Source organism: Cucurbita pepo, chromosome 2 (assembly GCF_057944985.1).
Source record: "Cucurbita pepo subsp. pepo isolate OVF chromosome 2, ASM5794498v1, whole genome shotgun sequence".
In the NCBI taxonomy this organism is placed as follows: Eukaryota; Viridiplantae; Streptophyta; class Magnoliopsida; order Cucurbitales; family Cucurbitaceae; genus Cucurbita; species Cucurbita pepo.
This window is the reverse complement of record NC_141799.1, coordinates 3,722,806-3,742,285: the sequence shown is the minus strand read 5'-3', so window position 1 is coordinate 3,742,285 and position 19,480 is coordinate 3,722,806. Positions and strand designations below refer to the sequence as shown.

General features: G+C 34.2%; 3 protein-coding genes across 4 annotated transcripts; all 3 read right to left on the bottom strand.

The window, feature by feature from the left end:
* Positions 1-561: 561 nt before the first annotated feature.
* On the bottom strand, positions 562-7,151 carry LOC111789360 (ATP-dependent caseinolytic (Clp) protease/crotonase family protein). The gene is made up of 15 exons (XM_023670110.2): positions 6,863-7,151; positions 6,638-6,721; positions 6,496-6,564; positions 6,298-6,361; positions 5,952-6,025; positions 5,743-5,826; positions 5,565-5,649; positions 5,256-5,341; positions 2,163-2,284; positions 1,989-2,049; positions 1,808-1,906; positions 1,245-1,346; positions 1,126-1,167; positions 902-1,008; positions 562-814 (listed from the first exon to the last, which is right to left on the bottom strand). Exons 1-15 carry the CDS (start codon positions 6,893-6,895, stop codon positions 763-765), a joined length of 1,164 nt encoding a protein of 387 aa, XP_023525878.1. The 5' UTR covers positions 6,896-7,151; the 3' UTR covers positions 562-762.
* Positions 7,152-8,766: 1,615 nt separating this feature from the next.
* On the bottom strand, positions 8,767-11,131 carry LOC111787653 (large ribosomal subunit protein eL20). Its single transcript, XM_087120955.1, has 4 exons — positions 10,989-11,131; positions 10,660-10,775; positions 10,112-10,175; positions 8,767-9,285 (listed from the first exon to the last, which is right to left on the bottom strand). Exons 1-4 carry the CDS (start codon positions 11,001-11,003, stop codon positions 8,944-8,946), a joined length of 537 nt encoding a protein of 178 aa, XP_086977081.1. The 5' UTR covers positions 11,004-11,131; the 3' UTR covers positions 8,767-8,943.
* Positions 11,132-11,892: 761 nt separating this feature from the next.
* Positions 11,893-14,090, bottom strand: LOC147793390 (aspartyl protease family protein 2-like). Of its 2 annotated transcripts, XM_087120954.1 has the most exons (2): positions 13,906-14,089; positions 11,893-13,721 (listed from the first exon to the last, which is right to left on the bottom strand). In XM_087120954.1, the coding sequence occupies exon 2, from the start codon at positions 13,480-13,482 to the stop codon at positions 12,082-12,084; it is 1,401 nt and encodes a 466-aa protein (XP_086977080.1). In that variant the 5' UTR covers positions 13,483-13,721; positions 13,906-14,089; the 3' UTR covers positions 11,893-12,081. The 2 variants fall into 2 exon arrangements, with proteins under 2 accessions (XP_086977080.1, XP_086977079.1); XM_087120953.1 differs by having other exon boundaries at positions 11,893-14,090.
* Between the last annotated feature and the right edge of the window lie 5,390 nt (positions 14,091-19,480).

Below are 19,480 nucleotides of genomic sequence, written 5' to 3'. Positions count from 1 at the left end.
AAAGTTTGGGTTGGTTGAATTGGTAACCCAACCCAAAGATTTTCACAACCCAATCCGGGAGGTTGGGTTTGGGTTGGATGGGTTGGATTGTCGAGTTGTCAAAAATAAAAAAATAAATGAGTTTTATTCACTATTTATAATTATTTGAATATAATCTTAGATAAAATATATTAAAAGTTCATACACAAACCCAAATTGACCTGTAATTATTCACATAAAAAAATAATATAAAAGAAATTAAACAAAATAAGCCAACCTATTAATACTTAATATAATTTATATAATTTTATTTGGCTCGGGTCAACCCAAAGGTTTTATCTACAAACCCGAAACCAAACCGATTCAGTTCGGGTTCAGAAAAATGAACCCAACCCAACCCTTATAGTTCGGGATGGGTTGGTTCGGGTTGAATGTACACCCCTAAAATCTTATGTTTCCAGAGTTTGTAAAGCTACCTCGATAGTCGGAGATGTTTATTTAATTGGTGGGGTCGAACAATAAATCTTCGTTTAGATGAAGAATGGGGAGTGGAGAAATATTTCTCTCCATTAAGAACCTAAATTTAATATTTTAGAAATGATGCAACGTTATATTATATTTTTTCTTCTCAAATAGTATTTGTTTTATCGAAGATGTTTTGCATTTTTAATAAAAGATGTTTTACATATATGATCATATATGATAAAATCAGGCCTGCAAGAATTATACAGACATGAAAAGAAGGTATTCCAAGCATAGCAGCTGTGTTGCAGACCAAAGAACTTACTCCACCTTTGGGGTTGCATAGATTGAATCTTCATATTTACCACTCCACCTGCAATTTCATGCCCAACAAAAGCTTATTACTTCATCATTTTCCAAACCCGACATGATATTCTTAATCTTCAAACGGTGTACCTACCTATGCGTGTCGTTTATGGGTACTTGGAGTTCCAAATCTTCCCCGAAAGGCTCGAATACTTCATCGACCTTGTCGCTGTTGACCTTCTCAAGAGTTGGCGGATCCCACTGTATACAGTTCAATAATTTTTAGATAAAAAGACAAGCCTTCCTCCTTACAGATACACACGAGAACACGAACACGAACACGGGCATGAAAACAAAGATAGAATAGAGAGGGAAAACCTTAGGAGCATTGTCTTTGTCAATAGTGAGAGCTCTAATACCCTATGGTCATTAGGAAAATGGTTAGTTCAGAAGTGGCCATTTTTTTATTCTCTTAGCTATCAATAACCAATAATTACCTCATAAACATCTCCAGAGATGAGGGTGCGTAAGATATTCATTGTCACCCTGAATTCTTTCTTCAAACATTCTTGAAGTGTTTGCGTTCGAATTTCACGTATCTGCAAATCAAGACACGAGGTCAAAACTACTACTTCTGCGAAAAAAAGGATTAAATAAGAACTTCCCATCTGGTAAAAACCAGTAGTTGAAGCCTTAAGATTCCAAAAATTACCCAATTGATAATAGTAATATTGTGCAAAAAAGAACTTCCAACTTCTAGCAAAGCATTATAAATCTGTTCTGGAAATGAATATTTTCATTTCCTTTAAACTTAACGCGATAAGGAATGGAACAAGGTTACCAATCACAAGTGAAATATTTGTATTTGTGTAACGGCCCAAGCACACAGCTAGCAGATATCGTGTTCTTTGGGTTTTCTCTTTTGGGCTTCCCCTCAAAGTTTTTAAAACACGTCTGGTAGGGAGAGATTTCCACACTCTTATAAAGGGTGTTTAGTTCTCCTCCCCAACCGATGTGGGATCTCACAATTTAGTACTACTTATGAAGTTGAATTTTGTACCGATTTTAGAGTTATTTTCAGTCCAGTAGGGGATGATCTCTTTAGTCCCTTCAGAACAGGAACTATCCAGTCATTTCCTTCTGCACTTGCCTCAGCTTCCTGAAAAAACATTGTCCAAAAGTTCATGAGGCCCAGCTGCTAAGAGAGAGAGAGGGAGAAAGAAAGAGGGAGAAAGACTTACAAAAGAGTTTATAATCTCTGCGACAGTTTCCTTCGAAAAGCATTTATCAATTACAGATTGCCTGGAACATTCCAAACATTTAACTTTAGCTGTCGGATTCATTATGAACTCGTAGCGAGAGAGAAAGAGAGATATTATATGAACAGGAAACTATTTCTCTATTCCATTCATAACCTTTTCAAGACACTACATTCATCCAGCTGAAATTCTGAAGAAAATTCTTCAATTGCAGATCTGACTGAATTCTCATCATAGGAGTTTAAGCTAATCAAACGCTTCTCTAGTTCGCCCAATTTCTGCATTACATGGATATAGGATCAAATAAGAACAGATAACAATGCAGCAAAACTGAAGTATGGTAAATAAAGGGTTCATACTAAATGCATTTCATATCAGTCGGTAAAAGGGGGTCATGCTTACCTTTGGCTTACAATATATTTACATTCTTCAATTTCTTTGTAATCAAAACCCATAAAATTACTAAGCTCAAGTATCAAACTATCGGGAAGTATTCCCAAGACGATAACTGCTTTAAAGGTCAGAAAGTTGATTAGTCGTGGTGCTGTGGTGTTCCTGGCTAGTGCTGTAGAAGTGAGATGAGTTGATACAGATGTATCAGTTATACCTGTGGTGAATGAGTTCTTAGATGTCTTCCTTGATGAATTACGTGGGTTGCTACCATAGCAGGAAGTCAACTTTGGCATTGAACTGGAACTAGGAACGACATCTATTTCTAAAGCTCCTAATAGGATGGTCCCAGAAGAATTGAAAGAATTGAATCTGCAACTACAAGAATTGTTGAACCAGGGGTTCATATGACCCATTGTGTCACTGTGAGGAGCTCTAGTGTTGTTTGTAAAGAAGAAAAATGGTACAAGAGTTGTTGAACCAGGGGTTCATATGACCTATTGTGTCACTGTGGGGAGCTCCAGTGTTGTTTCTGTTGTTTGTGAAGAAGAAAAACAGTACATTACGTTTCTGTATTGATTATAGAGAGTTGAATAAGGTGACAATTAAAAATAAGTATATGTTGCCACGAATTGATGACTTGTTTGATCAGCTTCAAGGGGCAGCAGTATTTTCGAAGATTGATCTTCGTTCTGGTTATCATCAGATAAGAGTCAAAGAAGAGGACATACCGAAGACAGCTTTCCGTACTCGTTATGGGCACTATGAGTTTGTCGTGCTGTTCTTTGGTCTGACTAACGTCCCTGCTGTGTTTATGGAGCTGATGAATCGAGTATTCCAGGAATTCCTGGATTCTTTTGTGATTGTGTTCATTGTTGATATCTTGGTTTATTCCAAGACAGATGTTGAGCATGCATGTGAGGAAAGTCCTATTGATACTACGTGAACAAAAACTATATGTCAAATTCTCGAAATGTGAGTTCTAGCTGTTCAGAAGATGGTATTCCTTGGCCATGTGGTATCCAAGGATGACATAGTTGTTCATCCAGCAAAGGTGGAGGCAGTTATAAGTTATAGGTTGGGCTCGACCAACTACCGTTACTGAGGTGAGAAGTTTCCTGGGTTTAGGAGGATATTACATACAATTTATTAAAGACGGCGAAAATTGCAGCACCTTTGACTCAGTTAACTAGAAAAGGAAAGACACTTGAGTGGAGTCGAGCTTGTGAAAGGAATTTTCAGGAACTCAAGGAAAGACTGGCATCACCCGTGTTTACTGTACTTGGCGGTACTGGGAATCTGGTACTTTATAGTGATGCCTCTAAGAATGGGTTGGGTTGCGTACTTATGCAGAACGGGAGAGTTATTGCTGTTATGCAGAACGGGAGAGTTATTGACTAAGTTATAAATAAGCAGACTCCATAGAGAGAGAATACAGAGAATATAGAAAATATATTAAATATATTTTCAAATCTCTTACCAAGGATATATATATATATACATGGTTCAGTTGACTGTATATAGTTTTACCAAATATAACCATCTACTATATATAGATAATTTTTTACTATACATAGCTATTTATGATAATTTATATTTACCGTAGCTTTACTATTTACCATATATAGTTTTACTATGTATGACCATTGACTAAGTTATAAATAAGCAGACTCCATAACCTAACCATTCTCCCGCTTCGAGACTGATCCAGTCAACCAAGAATTTCATTCTCAAACGACCATCAGCATCTTCACTGCACCATACCAATTGAGGCTTTGCACAACCTCAATATTCCAACATCAACATATTTTGTCTAACATGTTTGCTAGATTCTTTGCACCCTCTATCCACTCCAAACACATCACCATCTTCCACTAACCTGCGAGTGAAATGGTATCGCCTTCTGTGTTTTGTCTTTGTATGATAGACCGAGTTCCTCACTAACTGTATGGCACTCTAACCATCTTTATAAAGAATCTTTTTGTGCTGCTTCTTGCCCAATTCTTCTAGATAGTCAGTCATCAATATCATCTCCTCTTCAGCTTCAGCCATTGTCATGTACTCAGCTTCAGTACAATGCACTTTTGAAGCCTAGACATCCCATCATCCATGGCTTGCTCCTACTTGGTTGAATCCTCCAACTGTAGCATCAAAGGACTCTAGTTCCCTTTCACCAGAGTCAACAACAAATAGTGTAATGAAGGTACATACATATCTAGTACTTTGATAGTACTGGATGATCTTCTCAACACCGGTTCAAGTGTCACTTGCTCCACCACTGGTTCCTCTACAACAATCTTAGGAGTTTCTTGAGTATCTGTTACAACATCACTAGGTGATTTTTTCTGCATCTCAATCTCAACTCCACTTGCTTCGTTGTCTTGGAACCTTGCTCCACCTCTAGTTTCTCAACAATAGTCTCAGGAGTTTCTTGAGTATCTACTAACATCACGAGGTAAATTTTTCTACAACTCAACCTCAACCTATAACCTAGGCTCTAAAACCAACTTGTAACACCTGCTCATCGACAGCTCGATTCACAGGAGTTACCACTAACATCGACAGCTCGAACAAAGTAACAGAACTCCGTGGACATCGGTGTTTGGAGAGAGGAACAAGTGCCAACGAGGATGCTAGGCCCTGAAGGGGGTGGATTGTGAGATCCCACGTCGGTTGGGGAGGAGAACAAAACACCCTTTATAAGGGTTTGAAAACCTCTCTCTAGCAACTCGTTTTAAAAACGTTGAAGGAAAGCCCAAAGAGAACAATATCTTCTAGCGATGGGCCCGCTTGGGCTATTACAGAGGTAATATACTTAAACATTAACACATATATATAAAGAGAGATGGCTAAACTTACCTCTAAAGGAACAAAATGTGTTGCAAGCCCAGCTGCAACCAGTTCCTTGCCGTTCAACCTGGACCCAGTTAACCCCAAGTATTCTCCTGCAAATGTCCACATCGTTATTCAATCAGTCAACTTAGGAAAAAGATGTCAAAATTTTCAGTTTAGTTAAAATCAAGAGATATTTCGATGTTGATGAACTTTCAACCAAAGAAAAAGAGCATGAACTCTTAAAGAAAATGTTTAGACTAAATTATGTGAACCTCTTAAACTATTATGTCCAGAAATGCAACTCAAAAGAGTTCATTTTCAATTTTTTCTTACCCAAATGTCCAGGAAGATGAGAAAGCATATAAGAGAAACCACAATCAGTGTGAAACCCAATACTTGCTTCTGGAGTGGCAAAAACCTGTATCAAAGAATCCTTGAAACTCATCTCTTCGGAATTACTAAGGAAACTGAAATCAAACAACGTCTAAAATAGACAAAAAAAAAAACCCACAGTTTTCTCTGTGACAACTGAAAATTTCATTGGCACCATGAATGATGCACCTCCCCCCATTGAAATTCCATGAACAAGTGCAACCTGCGATTGATATGAGCAGAAAAGCCAAAGAACTCAACTTAACCAAACTTTTTAAGGGGAAAAATATGTCTTAATAGACATGTTTCTCAACGATTCTTGTATAATAGGTTCAGAAAAATCATTACGTGGATTTTCTTATAGGTGTGGATGTGATAGCAGAGCCAATACATTCGGTAGACAACTTCAAGGCATGAATCCCCTGTCAAGCACGATGCATAAGAAATCTAAATCTAACGTAGTGATCATTGAAATTTAAGCATCGAAATCGTTGTTCTCATTCCCATCCCACAAATTCTAAAGAGCTATTTTGTGAGATCCAACGTCGATTGGAGTGGGGAACGAAACATTCTCTATAAGTATGAGGAAATCTCTCCCTAGCATACGCGTTTTAAGAGAGAAAGCTCAAAAGGTAAAGCTATCTGCTAACGGTGGCATATTTTCATCGTGTTTCGAAAGGAAACGAGCACCTACTTGTATTCCTGCCATCATAGAACATCTTTAAGTCTCCACCAGCAGAAAAGGCTCGACCAGCTCCCTGTTTAAGACACATGAAGATGAATTCATAAAAGAAAACTTATGATTCTTATTTGTTTGGATTGTCCTATCAAGCCCGTAGTTTGAATAAGGTAAGGGCCTAAATTTGATTGAAGCATGGAGGATAGAACTGACCTTAAAAACTACAAGTTTTGCTTGATCGTCATTTTCCCATTTTTCTAAGTATTCAGCCAGAAGAGAAACCTACACGCAAACACAATCAGAGAGAAGCGAAAAATGCTAGAACATCACAATTTTTGAAGATAAATTTACGCACCACTTTGGATGAGATGACATTCAATTGTCTTGGCCGATTCAATGTGATCAACCTAACATGCCCAGATTCTTCTCCTAGAACAACCTGAAGGTTGATTTCGCGCATGCATTTAGTGAATGAAAGAGTGATAAACTTCCACAAATTTACGAGCAAGCAAGTAAAATGATTAAAAACAAATAATAAAGTGTCGCAATCCAGAAAGTCACAGATGCAGTCAAGAACTACCTCCTCGTTTGGGTTAACAACTTGCTGCGCCATTCTGAACTCGAAATTCTGGATTGAAGTTAGCGAAATGAGCAATCAAAAACGGCGGCAGGCGATCGGAAGAAACTGAACAAACAAAGGCAAATGGATCGAAAGAAACATAGTGAAATTGCAGAAATGGTGCTTAAAAATGGTGGAGACTGGTAGGCCGGCATTTCCGCTCTCACCTACCACCAGGCAGTAAAATCCCACCAACCACGACTCAAATTCTAGTGGTAAGGTCATCATATTAGGGAGGCTGCTCTATTGCAATTTACAACAGGAGTCTTTGACCATTTGTCGACCACCTACTCGTTTTGTTTTCATTGTTGAAAATTGCCGGTGTCAAAATATCTCGAAACAAATAATTAAACCATAACAACAAGTAGGGGAGTGAGAGCAATAGAGAAACATTATCCATTTAGGCTAGAGAGAAACATTAACCATTTATGCTTTATTAATTCGAGTCAGTAGAGTGCTTTCGAACCAGAGTAACCTTAACCCATTTATGTCTTTTTTGAACGAACCTTAACCATTTGTCTCTTTTGAACCACCTTAACCATTTATCTCTTTTGAAAATCATTTGTCTATTTCGAACAAAAGAACCTTAACCATTTATATCTCATCATTGGTCTAGTTTGAACAAAAGAACCTTAACCATTTATATCTCATCATTGGTCGAGTTCGAACAAAAGAACCTTAACCATTTATATCTCATCATTGGTCTACTTCGAACAAAAGAACCTTAACCATTTATATCTCATCATTGGTCTAGTTCGAACAAAAGTGAACCACCTTAACCATTTATCTCTTTTGAAAATCATTTGTCTATTTCGAACAAAAGAACCTTAACCATTTATATCTCATCATTGGTCTATTTCGAACAAAAGAACCTTAACCATTTATATCTCATCATTGGTCTAGTTTGAACAAAAGAACCTTAACCATTTATATCTCATCATTGGTCTAGTTCGAACAAAAGAACCTTAACCATTTATATCTCATCATTGGTCTAGTTCGAACAAAAGAACCTTAACCATTTATATCTCATCATTGGTCTAGTTTGAACAAAAGAACCTTAACCATTTATATCTCATCATTGGTCTAGTTCGAACAAAAGAACCTTAACCATTTATATCTCATCATTGGTCTAGTTCGAACAAAAGAACCTTAACCATTTATATCTCATTGGAACGAACAAATGAACCTTAACCATCTATGTGAGGACGTACAAATGAACCTTAACCATCTATGTGAGAAATTTGTAACCTTCATAATTAATGACCATCTATGTGAGGAATTTGTAACCTTCATAATTAATGGATACAGTACAACCCATTTTCTAAACTTCTCCAAGTAACCGCTAACAAATCTTACTTATTGTATGCGATTCTACCAGAAGATGGCTAACAAATCTTATGGCCAAGTTCAAATTGGTATGCAATTCTAGCCAGATGGCTAACAAATCTGACTTATTCAACTTGGCCAGAAGATGGCTAACAAATCTTACTTATTCAAATTGGTATGCAATTCTACAGCCAAGATAAAATCTCCAGTGATAAGGAATCCTAGAAAAGATCGATTGAGACTCCCTCCTCGGTCCCACGAGGATCTCTACGTACTTGTCCAATCCAGGACAAAATCTTCCAGTCTGCGTATATGGGAGCAGCTCAAACAAAGAAGAGTCTAGTCTGAATTCAGGCCCGGCCTGCCCATCTGCTGCTAGGTCCGTGGGACTTGTGCTGGTGAAGAGGGATCGGTCAACCGAGAGTTTCCGGCGACCACGGCGGCCCTATGGTTAAATGGTCCTGCGAGAATGCCTGCCATGTGGGTAAGCTCGCTGTAAAGGATTACCGGCTAGGTTTACATGTGAACAAGGCCAAAGCTAACATCAAGCAAGAAAATTTGCTTTATATCAGTCCAACCAAAATTGTGAATCTCATCTCAGTCTCCAAAACAGAGGAATAATTGTGCTACAGAAAAGAATGGTTTGGCAGAAATTTCATCTAATTCTCTAAGTAAATCTATACCCATATCAATAATTAAATGAAAGATGAACACAATTACATAAACAAGTTGGGTTTAGATGCTTTGTATGTTGTCTTGAGCTTCCTGGTGGGTGGTCTCACCTTCTTAAACACCAAGGGGAATTTGATCTTTGAGTCATGAAACTGCTTCGTACTTTCCCTCTTGCACAGTTTTGCAGGAACAGTTGCTGTCTTAATGATTTGGATGCATGGGCACCTCACCCTATGGCGAGAAGCCATCTCGTTATACATTTGTTCAACACCCCCGTTCAGTGTCGTATCCCGAAACTCCTTGTACATGTTGTGATAACCAGTTCGACTCTGATACCGCAGCCAAATACCGTAGTTCTTAATCTTGGTTGGGTTCTTTTCAAAAATCTACAAATTGCAAAACGAATTTGAGATCAATGATTTAGAGCATGGAGGCAACATTAAGGGAGGAAACTAAGGAATAGAAAAGGGATGCTCACTTGCAGCCAAGAATCTTACATGAAACTATAAGAATCAACTTTACTCTCCTCTTCTTCTTATTCAATTATTGTACGAATTATTCACCATTAAAAGTTTATAAAACTATATTAAATTCATTTATTTGAAAATAATTATTAAGATTGGTTGCTAAATTAACTCGAAAACATAAACTAACCACCGTTTATTATCTAAAATTAACTAATGTAATAAGACTGCTAGAAGTAATTGTGGGAACCAAACAATAATATGATCTATTTATATGAAATTCTAATATCATTCTCATTTAACATCAAACACAGTTATCAGATTCCCCGACATTCTATTCTCATACATAGCATCTTAAACAAAACATCCAACCAAATAACCCCTTAGGAGTAACTATTCAGATGGAATGGCAAATGCTCCCATTATACTTATATCTCATCCGAAAAAAACATAAATATGCATACATATTCTAGAAACTAAGGAAAGCTTTAGAAGAAACGCACACGCTTTATGAAACATACGACAACGCAGCAAGCATACATCAAGACTTGAATGAACCAGCTATGTTCTTTTTTCATTCGGAGGAATGATATGCAGAAGTTTGTGCATAAAATAGAGGAGTTAGTAGACAAAAGAAACCTAACAGATTTGAGTTGAGCACCAAAAAAGCTGAAACTAGCTCAATTGACTACTGGCATTGTCGCACAAAAAAGACATAATATATAAAAGCGTGTTCTAGACCCAATACCTCGTTAATGGCAAGAACTTGACCATTGCTCTTCTTGACTTTCTTCAACTTCCTCAAAAAGTACCTATCAGTGTGAGGATCAGGAAATCAGGATAACAACATAAATCCATTTGAGAAGAAACAAGTTTGAATTTTGAATTTGCAATATATATGAAAACATTTTTTCAGTATGTTTTTCTTGTCTTTCTTAAGGACTAGATTGAATTTTGAACCAATTATCAAAAAACAGAAACAAGTTTCTGAAAACCAAATCTTTTTTGCTTTCAAATTTTGTCTTGGAGTTTGAAATCATAGGTAGAAATAGAACACAGTAAATGAGAGATCCCTGAATGAACAAAATACATCTTCCATCTAATGAGTCATACACTTCTATGAATTTGCAAAAAGAATGATACTGTACAACTTAAATGCACTGATGAACAGTAATATGAAAATTTTAGAACTGCTAAACTAGGACTACAGGATCAAGATGAACATAATTGTTCAAACTCCATAATTCTCCCCAGTAAACAAGCAAAACATAATACTCGACGGATTAAACAGCATACCAGAACTTGGATTTGGCCCGGACCTCGTTGGTAGCCCAAAGCTTCATCCGATAAATCTTGGGATGCTCATCCGCTTCAGAAGGAAGAGCCCTCCCCACGACCTGGTACTGATGAAACTGCTTTCCGTGAAAGCAAGGGAGAAAACAAATGAAAAACAGATCAAAATCTTGCAAATTCACTTCCAAATGGATGAAAAGAACCCAATGAACAACTGCAACGCATTCTTTTACAACTGTAACTCAATTCTTATCAGAAATGAAAAAGTTCAGAAAAAAAAAATGTAAAAGAACAACCGACTCGATTTGAGCGTCCATGAAGCAGATTCTTACCCTGAATGAGACCATTTTGCACTCGATAATCTGAGAGAGATCGGCAACGTGCTTTGAGCTGGTTCTCTCCACAGCGCCACGCTCAGTAAAACCCTAAACAGATCTGCTTCGCAATTGGGTCGCACGAGAATCTGGACCGGCCCGGCCCATTTGAAATGTGTCGGTTTTTTTTTTAAATTATACAAAATTTTAGAATTTTTTTTTTTTGGATTAATATTTATTTTATTTTTTTAATTATAAAAAAATTGAATTTGGTGAAATTAGTCTTAATTTGAGTCCAACTCATTTTATATAAATATATTTACGTGTTACCAAATATAGGTATCATAAAGTCAAGTAAAAAACTATATAATTTATGGTCTAATAAAAAATAATGTCACTTATTTTATACGTGTATCTGTCGATATATTGTGAGATACGAGAATATATAACTAAATTAAAACTTAACATTTTGATAGACCAAATTGTAATCGAACGATAATTATAGGACTAAAATATAATTTAATCAATTTGTTATAGTTCAATTATGACACTATCAAAATATTAAAAATTTCAAACTTTAAACCAACCGTGAACTATCAATACAATAAAGTATCTACACGTCGACTTATCAACCTTTTTGGTTTAATGTTTATTTGACCAATCGTTCAAATGTTAATAGGAGAAAAATTAGTTTTTGATGGTGACCTGTGATAGTGTTTACAGTTTTGTTAACACGAACATGTCGTATTCGTTGAGGTCCTCGCATTTATGTTTCTATATATTATTTTGCAATTATTATTATTATTATTTTGCAATTATTCCCTTTACTAACAAAATTTGAAAACGTTTTTATATAAATTGAGTGTCATAATTCATAAAATTCATGGAGTGTGGAGATTTTTGTAATGGAAGACTTGGATAATATTTAACAAAATAATAATAATAATAATAATAATGTTGTTAACTTGTTCTTTTTTCCCACAAAATCATTTGTATGCTCTCCTCTCTCGAGAAAATTAAATTATTAACACTAAAAAAATTAATAATAATACAAGAAAGAACAGTGTTCCTCTACTTCTAAGATTAAGATTATGCTTAGGGATGGAACTAATTAAACGTCAGCGCATCTCATCGGCGCAAACCCCAGTCTCGAGTTCTTCGTATCGTACAGTATGTGAAAATTCTGCTGCTGGTAATTTCCGATGATCGACAGAGCCGATTTTGGAGTCCCTAACATCGCCAAGCAAACCATATCGAATTGCTCGATTCTGATGAAGTAATTCTCCACCGGGAATTTCCACGCGGCGCCGTCGGCGAACTGGATTTCGAATTCTGGAAATTCAAGTTTATCAGCGCTGGAGACGTTGTAGCAAGGATGTAAGATCGGAAAATCTTCAACCAGTTTATAGTTCTTTACTTTCCTCAGGAATGCTTCTTTGATGATTCGGTAAGCCGGATCGGAGAAATAGCTGAGAGTTGTGCCGGAATCGATGATTGTTCCGCCGGCGCCGTCGGCGGAAATGTTCCAGGTCTCCTCGGGGATTTGGAGTTTCTCTCCTCCGACGAAGATCGATTTGATTTGCAGATAGTAGAATGTGTCGACTGGATTTTCCTTTCCGCCGATTAGCGATGTGTATTTCAGTTCGGGATGAGTTAATAGATCTCTGTCTTCGCCGAAAATCAGTTTGCTGCTCACGCTCGTATCACTGTTTCGATCAACAAGACAGTAGGAGAAAGAATGGCCGTAGAGCGATTGAAGCTGCGATGAAAACGAGAGAGGTCCTCGGCCAAGCCCTAAAAGTCCGGCGGCGCCATGGAAGAGGCCTCTGTTCCAATGGCCGCATCCGAACATCACATTCTCCACTCGCCGAAACTCCGACTTCCGCGTCGTCGACGAGGTCAGATTGACGGTGAACGTCTCGAGCGCGAAATCGCCAGTGGTGTTCGAACTGTCGCCGTACCAGTAAAAGTAAGGGCACGATTGCGTCTCGGATTTGCACGGCTGCGGAGGATCTGGAGACGAAACTAATTGACATCGAGGATCGTTACAGGTTATGTTTCTGAAAGAAATTGAATCTTTAGGGTCGTAATAAGGCCCGGTTTGCTCGAAACAATCATGGCAAGGAACACATTGAATCCAGTTCAAATCGCTACCGGTATCGAGAATCAGAGAGAAATGTTTGGGCGGAGAACCGACGAAGACGTCAATGAAGTACTCACCAGAGCCAAGACTAACGCCAGATTCCAGAGTCGCCATAAGCTGACCGGAGAAGTAGCCGGAGTAAGAATCAGGCGAAGCGGCCGGAGAAACCGCCTCCGCCGGTTTCCTCCGCTCAGCATTGCCATTCTTCAGTCTCGAAGTCGTATCTTGATTCTTCCTCTCCGTGATTCTCTTATGAAGCGTTTGGATTCTCGCCAAATCCCTAACTGCAGATTCAGTAATCGATTCCTTCGGTTCCGTCACTCGACTCGTTGACCGCTTTTTCAAGTGAAGCTTCACCGAATTCGCCATAAACCTCTCTTCCTCTTCTTCATCTTCATTACTGAAACTACACGGAGCACTCGCCGAAGAAGAAGCAATACCAGAGCTAATATTTTCTGGCAATTCGATTCCGAAAACACCAGACCGATTGGACTCGTTGAATCCTTGACGAACATGCGCTTCAGCAATCGTATCAAATACGCCGGAAAAAAGCAAGAGGAAAATCAATGCAAGATACACACTGCAATTTTGAAAACCTCTAGTACTGCCTGATTGTTTTCCGAGAAAATTCATTACGCGTCACCTCAAACGAGGGATGAAGAATCAAACAATTTCACAGAGCTCACAGACAAAAAAAAAAAAAAAAAAAAAAAAAAAAAAAATCAAATCCAGAAAGTGAAATCGAAGTGAAAAATCAGATTCACAAAAATTACACAGAAATCAAGAACAAACCAGACAGGAATTGTGAAGACCAGGAGGCGAAATCCTGGAAATGAGATGCGCGGAAGCAGGGAAGAGAGAGAAGGAGAGAACTTAGAGAGAGAGAGAAAATGGTGGAAATTAAAGGGAAGAACTAAAAAGATAGGGATTTGTAATAAATACGGGAGAGTTTATATTTGATTCTAAGGGGCGCAATTCAACTCAACACAACACGCTTTTATACCAAATTCCAGAAATCCAATTTAATTTATAGATATTGAAATATATATATATATACACATAGGGAAGTCAGTAATATAAAATTGTTCTCGAGTATGACGTGGTCACCAATTTGGATGTGGCATTGATTCATTCGTGTACCCTCTCATTTATTCAGGTATCACGTGATCACCAGTTTCTGTCTTGGTTCATCCCCGAGTCACATCTTGCTATAAGGATACCATTTTGATACCATTTATAATCACTCGTGCTTAACTTTCGATCCAAAATTAAGGAAGAAATATTATTTTATTTTGAATTAGATTTTCCATATAATAATATCTTATTTATTAAATTAGGTTTGAATGAAGACCACTTATTATAATTTACAAATTTTTTATGTTTTTTTTTCTTATTTTCTAATTTTCAAATATCTAATACGTTAATAATTTTTAATTTTTTTACATAAAATTTTGATATATTTGAAATCTCAACAAATTAATATCTACTAATTATAAAATTTATATTAAATTTTATGTTTAATAGAGATTTATATTTTCTATTTATTAATAAGTCTATAAATTAAGAATTAAAAAATATATATATAATGAGTGTTAATTTATTATTAAAAAAAATTAAAAAAAAAATTCAAAATTGTATTCTACACTAGATTTAAAATTTAAAATTTTATTATACAACTAAATAAAAAAAATAATTTGACTAATAAATACCATTGACGAGAAAAAGAAGAGAAGAAAAAAATGAAAAATAAAAAAATAAAAAAAATAAAAAATAAAGAGCTCAAGCAAAACTCGCTTCCTTGTTACCAAGCTTTGACCGGTCTATTTTATTTTCCTTTATTTGACCGCTTCCCTTTTTATTTTTATTATTTATTATTTTCAATCTCCCATTTTAAATTATTATTAAGCTAAATTAATAAAAATAATCCTACATTTACTATTTAATAATATCCAAACTTTTAACCAAATTTTAAAATACCTTTAAAATTTTAATGAATTTACTTTTAAATTTTAAAAAGTTTCAATAATATATTATTATATTTTTAAAAGATTTATAAAATTTTGAAATGCACATTAAAATTATTACTATTAATATATAAATAAATTGTTTATTTAGCTTTATATTATATTACTATTATTTCAAATTTCAAACTCAAATTTTAATTTTTTATCAATATAAATTTAAATTATCTATTTAATTTTAAAAACTACCAAACAAATTTATAAATCTTTTAATTTATATCTATTTAATAAAAAAAAAATTAACAATAAAATTTTCAATTTTATTTTATCTATTTTTTAAACATCAATATTTATCGATCTACTAACTAAATTAAAAAAAATTAATTTTATTAAATATGTTTTAAATTACTCAAATTTTATTAAAAAAAATTGAAATACATTTTTAAAAAAACCATATAGTTGAAAAAATAGTTCAAATTAATTAAAATTTAATAAAATATGTCTTAGCTTTTTTGTTTCCTCTAAGTCATCTTTGATTAGACCTCATCAACTTTAAAATATGTGAAATTACTTAAATACCCCCACCTCGGACTTTTGAATGCTAAACAAAATTCACTGGTACTGTGAGCACATATATTAATTAATTCATCGAAAATTAAATGAAGAAATTCAATAATTAATTTTAAATACTATTCGACAATTATTTTAATTTCAATAAATGAATAATTTTTTAAACAAAAAAAAATCCATTTAATTAAAAACAGAAATAATTTTTTTTATTTTTTATTTTGTTGTCCCACATTACCATTGATTTTTTTAAACACTTTTCACACTAATAAAATTATAATAATAATAATAATTACTTTAAAAAATAAATCATGAAATATAAATAATAACATAAAGGAGCAAAAAAAAATACATTTTATTCTAGTTATAATTATAAATACTACTTAATATTATATAATTTATACTCTTGGATATTAATTAATTAGATAAATAGAAAAAAAAAACGCGCTTATTGTCAAATAATTTATTGAAAATCAAGAAAAATATTTAAAAAAAATAATATATTATTAATGTTTTTGACAATAAACCTATAACAAACCTAACGGAACAAAATATTATATCCACGTCAGAATACATGAATTTTGTAATATTTCGATATCAATATGAGCATAGCTTAACTGAACTTTTTAAATATTGGAAGTACATAAAATTACTAATCATTTAAATAAATAATAAAATTTTAAATTTTGGCTTAAAATTATTAATTACATTGAACCTGTGTATCTAGAAATTTCTATGGGAGAAGGTGAAGGCTTGCTTCCAAAACATGGACTCCATTTTTCTCAACGACAGACGCCAAATTGGCATACGAAAATAAGAACAGCAAAAACATGGTGCAAATAAACCAAATAAACTAACAAAAGACATTGGATTGGCTGTCTGCCAATAATAATCCAATGCCAGCCTTCAAATATTATCCTTATAGTCGTATTTGTGTGGCGTTATGATTTTAACATGCTCACGACAAGTTTTGAAGGAAAACTCAAGCTTCATTCATGTTTTTTTGTGCGTTTTTTTTTTACTAATTGTCAAATTTTATGTGATGTCCCATAGTGGTTGAGAAAGAATAAACTACCATTTATAAAGGTGTGAAAACCTTTCTATAGCAAACACGTTTTAAAGCCTTGAGCAGAAGTTTGAAAGGGAAAGCCCAAAGAGGACAATATCTCCCAGCGGTGGATCTGAGTCGTTAGAAATGGTATCAGAGCCGGATGCTGGGCCTCAACGGGGGGTGGATTTGGGACGATCCCACATCGATTGGAGGAAGGAAAGAGTGCCAGCGAAGGCGCTGGGGCTCGAAGGGGGTGGATTGTGATGTCCCACATTGATTGTATAAGGGTGTGGAAACCTTCTCTTAGCACCACTACTAACCGTGGATCTGGGTCATTACATTTTCGTACCTGCTTTACATACTATCAAAGTCTTGATTATTGCTTGTTTTCTTTTAATCTTATAACATTGATTTCTTTAAAATTGTTTTCATCGTATTTTAAAATATTTATCTAAAAAATACGGTCGGTAAAGTTCAAATCTCACAAGATTGACTTGTTCATTGGATTAAAATAAGTGTCGCACAACCACTGCTCCTCTATAACAAGAGTACGATTGTGATACAATATGTTTGATTTTCTAATAAAGAAAAAACAGTGGAATTTCGAGAACGCCACCCACTCCTGACGTGGGTCATTGGATCAGCGTAAACTTTGACTAGAACTCGGTTGTAACATGTGAACGGATGTAGAGGATTCCAACTTTGACCCTACTTCCTTTTCTCTTATTTGACTTTGAAAAATGGAATTTTAAGGGAATAAGAAAGAAAAAAAAAAAAAAAAAAAAAAAAAAAAAAAAAAAAAAAAAAAAACCAATGCTTTTCTTTCTTGGCTCTTGTTCTTCCTTCCCTTCCTCGTTTCGTTGGATGATGACTCTCACGTGGGTCCAATTGAATGTCTTTCGTCTAATTTATGATGGAGCACAAAAATAATAATAATAATAATAATTATTATTATAATTATTATATATATATTTAAAAAATCAAATATAGTCAAGTTGTCTTCAAAATTAAATATCGAAAAAATAGAAAAAAAAAATTACAATTTAGATTCCTATAAATTTTTTAGAATTTAATCTCTGTAATTTTAAAAGTTTAAAATTTATAAATAGTCTCTAATTATAATATTTAAAATTATTGAGACAAAATTCTAATTTTTCTAAAATTTTAGGGCTAAATTTATAATTTAAAATTAAAATTTTAATTTATTATTGTTTTTTTTTTTTAATAAAGGAAGAAAAAATGATGGCCGTCCATTTACCGCAAAAGTCACGGCCACTTTGATATTATATTTAATTAATTAAAATTCATAGTCCAATCTCATTGCAATGTTCTATTAGTCTCCCTTCCACTATAGACCACGCCAAGTTATTCAAGCAATTGAATTTAATTTTTTGATGCCCAAAATACTATAGACACGTGAGATCTTTGGAACGGAATAAATCGTCAAAAAAAAAAAAAATTATTTTTATAACTGAGCGTTAAGCTATCTGAACTCACTTATTCAATATAGACATAACTCAAGGATACGTAAAGACTTAAACACCAACGTGTTGCTTGTTCAATATTCAGTCATTTGTTCACTAGCAAAACAAAATTAAAGGAATATTTTTCAAAAAATGTATAAAAAATGCATAATTTTTTTTTACACGGAGAGCACGTTTCCCACCTTAAACTTTACAAACATGAATAAATAAGTTAACGGGAATAGAGAATGAAATAAGAGGCAGAAACCGGAACCGGGGAAGACTTCTCTGCCCCTCCCCACTTGTCCCATGGACATCTCTAGATCTGAGATCTGAGTACGTGTCAATTAACGTTTGATCGAAAGAAGATTCAAATTATAATAACTTTTTTTCACGGGCTATTTTTTCCACTCGTAATGGAACGAATCATCGTGTTGATTATTTATTGGGTTCAAAAGGGAATAATAAACCAGTAAAAACACTATTTTCAAATATAAACCTAATTTTTTTGGACTTTAAAAATGTAATAGTTTATCCATGAAAAATAATGGGAAATTAAAAAGGGATGAATAAAAAGGTTCAATTAATTTAACTAACAAACTCAGCAAAGTCAATGATGATGAACTCCATCTCCACTTTACAAAAATTTTCCACATATAAATAATAATAATAATAATAATAATAAATAATAATAATAAATAAATAATAATAATAATAATAATAAATCCTCTGCCCTTCAACAAATAGAATTTCCCTTTTTTTTTTTCAAAAAAAAAAAAAAAAAAAAAGAAAAAAAAAAGAAAAAGAAAATTCCTATGGCCAACCAATTTTGATTTCTAAATCTTCAAATAATTTAGTATATATATAATATTAAAAATAAACTATTAAATTAGTCCATTATTTTTAACGTGGTCAAACGTTATTTAATAATCATTTAAAAAAAGTTTAGTCTAAATATCTTCGGTTAAATGTGAATCTAATTCGATAAAGTAAATAATCAATGGCATTAAACACATTAAACACATAAAAGAAGTGAACGGAATTAAAATTTTTTTAATAAATCAAATCATAAAAGTCCGATGAATTTGTAGATGCCTAGGACAACGAGTTTATCTACTCATATTCACTGTTACTGAGCATAAACTCAAAGAAAATTTCATAATAAAGTTACAACGAGTTTATCTACTCATATTTATGACCTCGAGCTCGAGAATATCTTTCTATCTCTTTCAACTCTTAAAATAACGTATGTTTCAACATAAGGGTCGTGCCTGTCCAAATTGGCTCATCGAGCTTGATTGTAAAGTTACAAGCAACGGAGATAT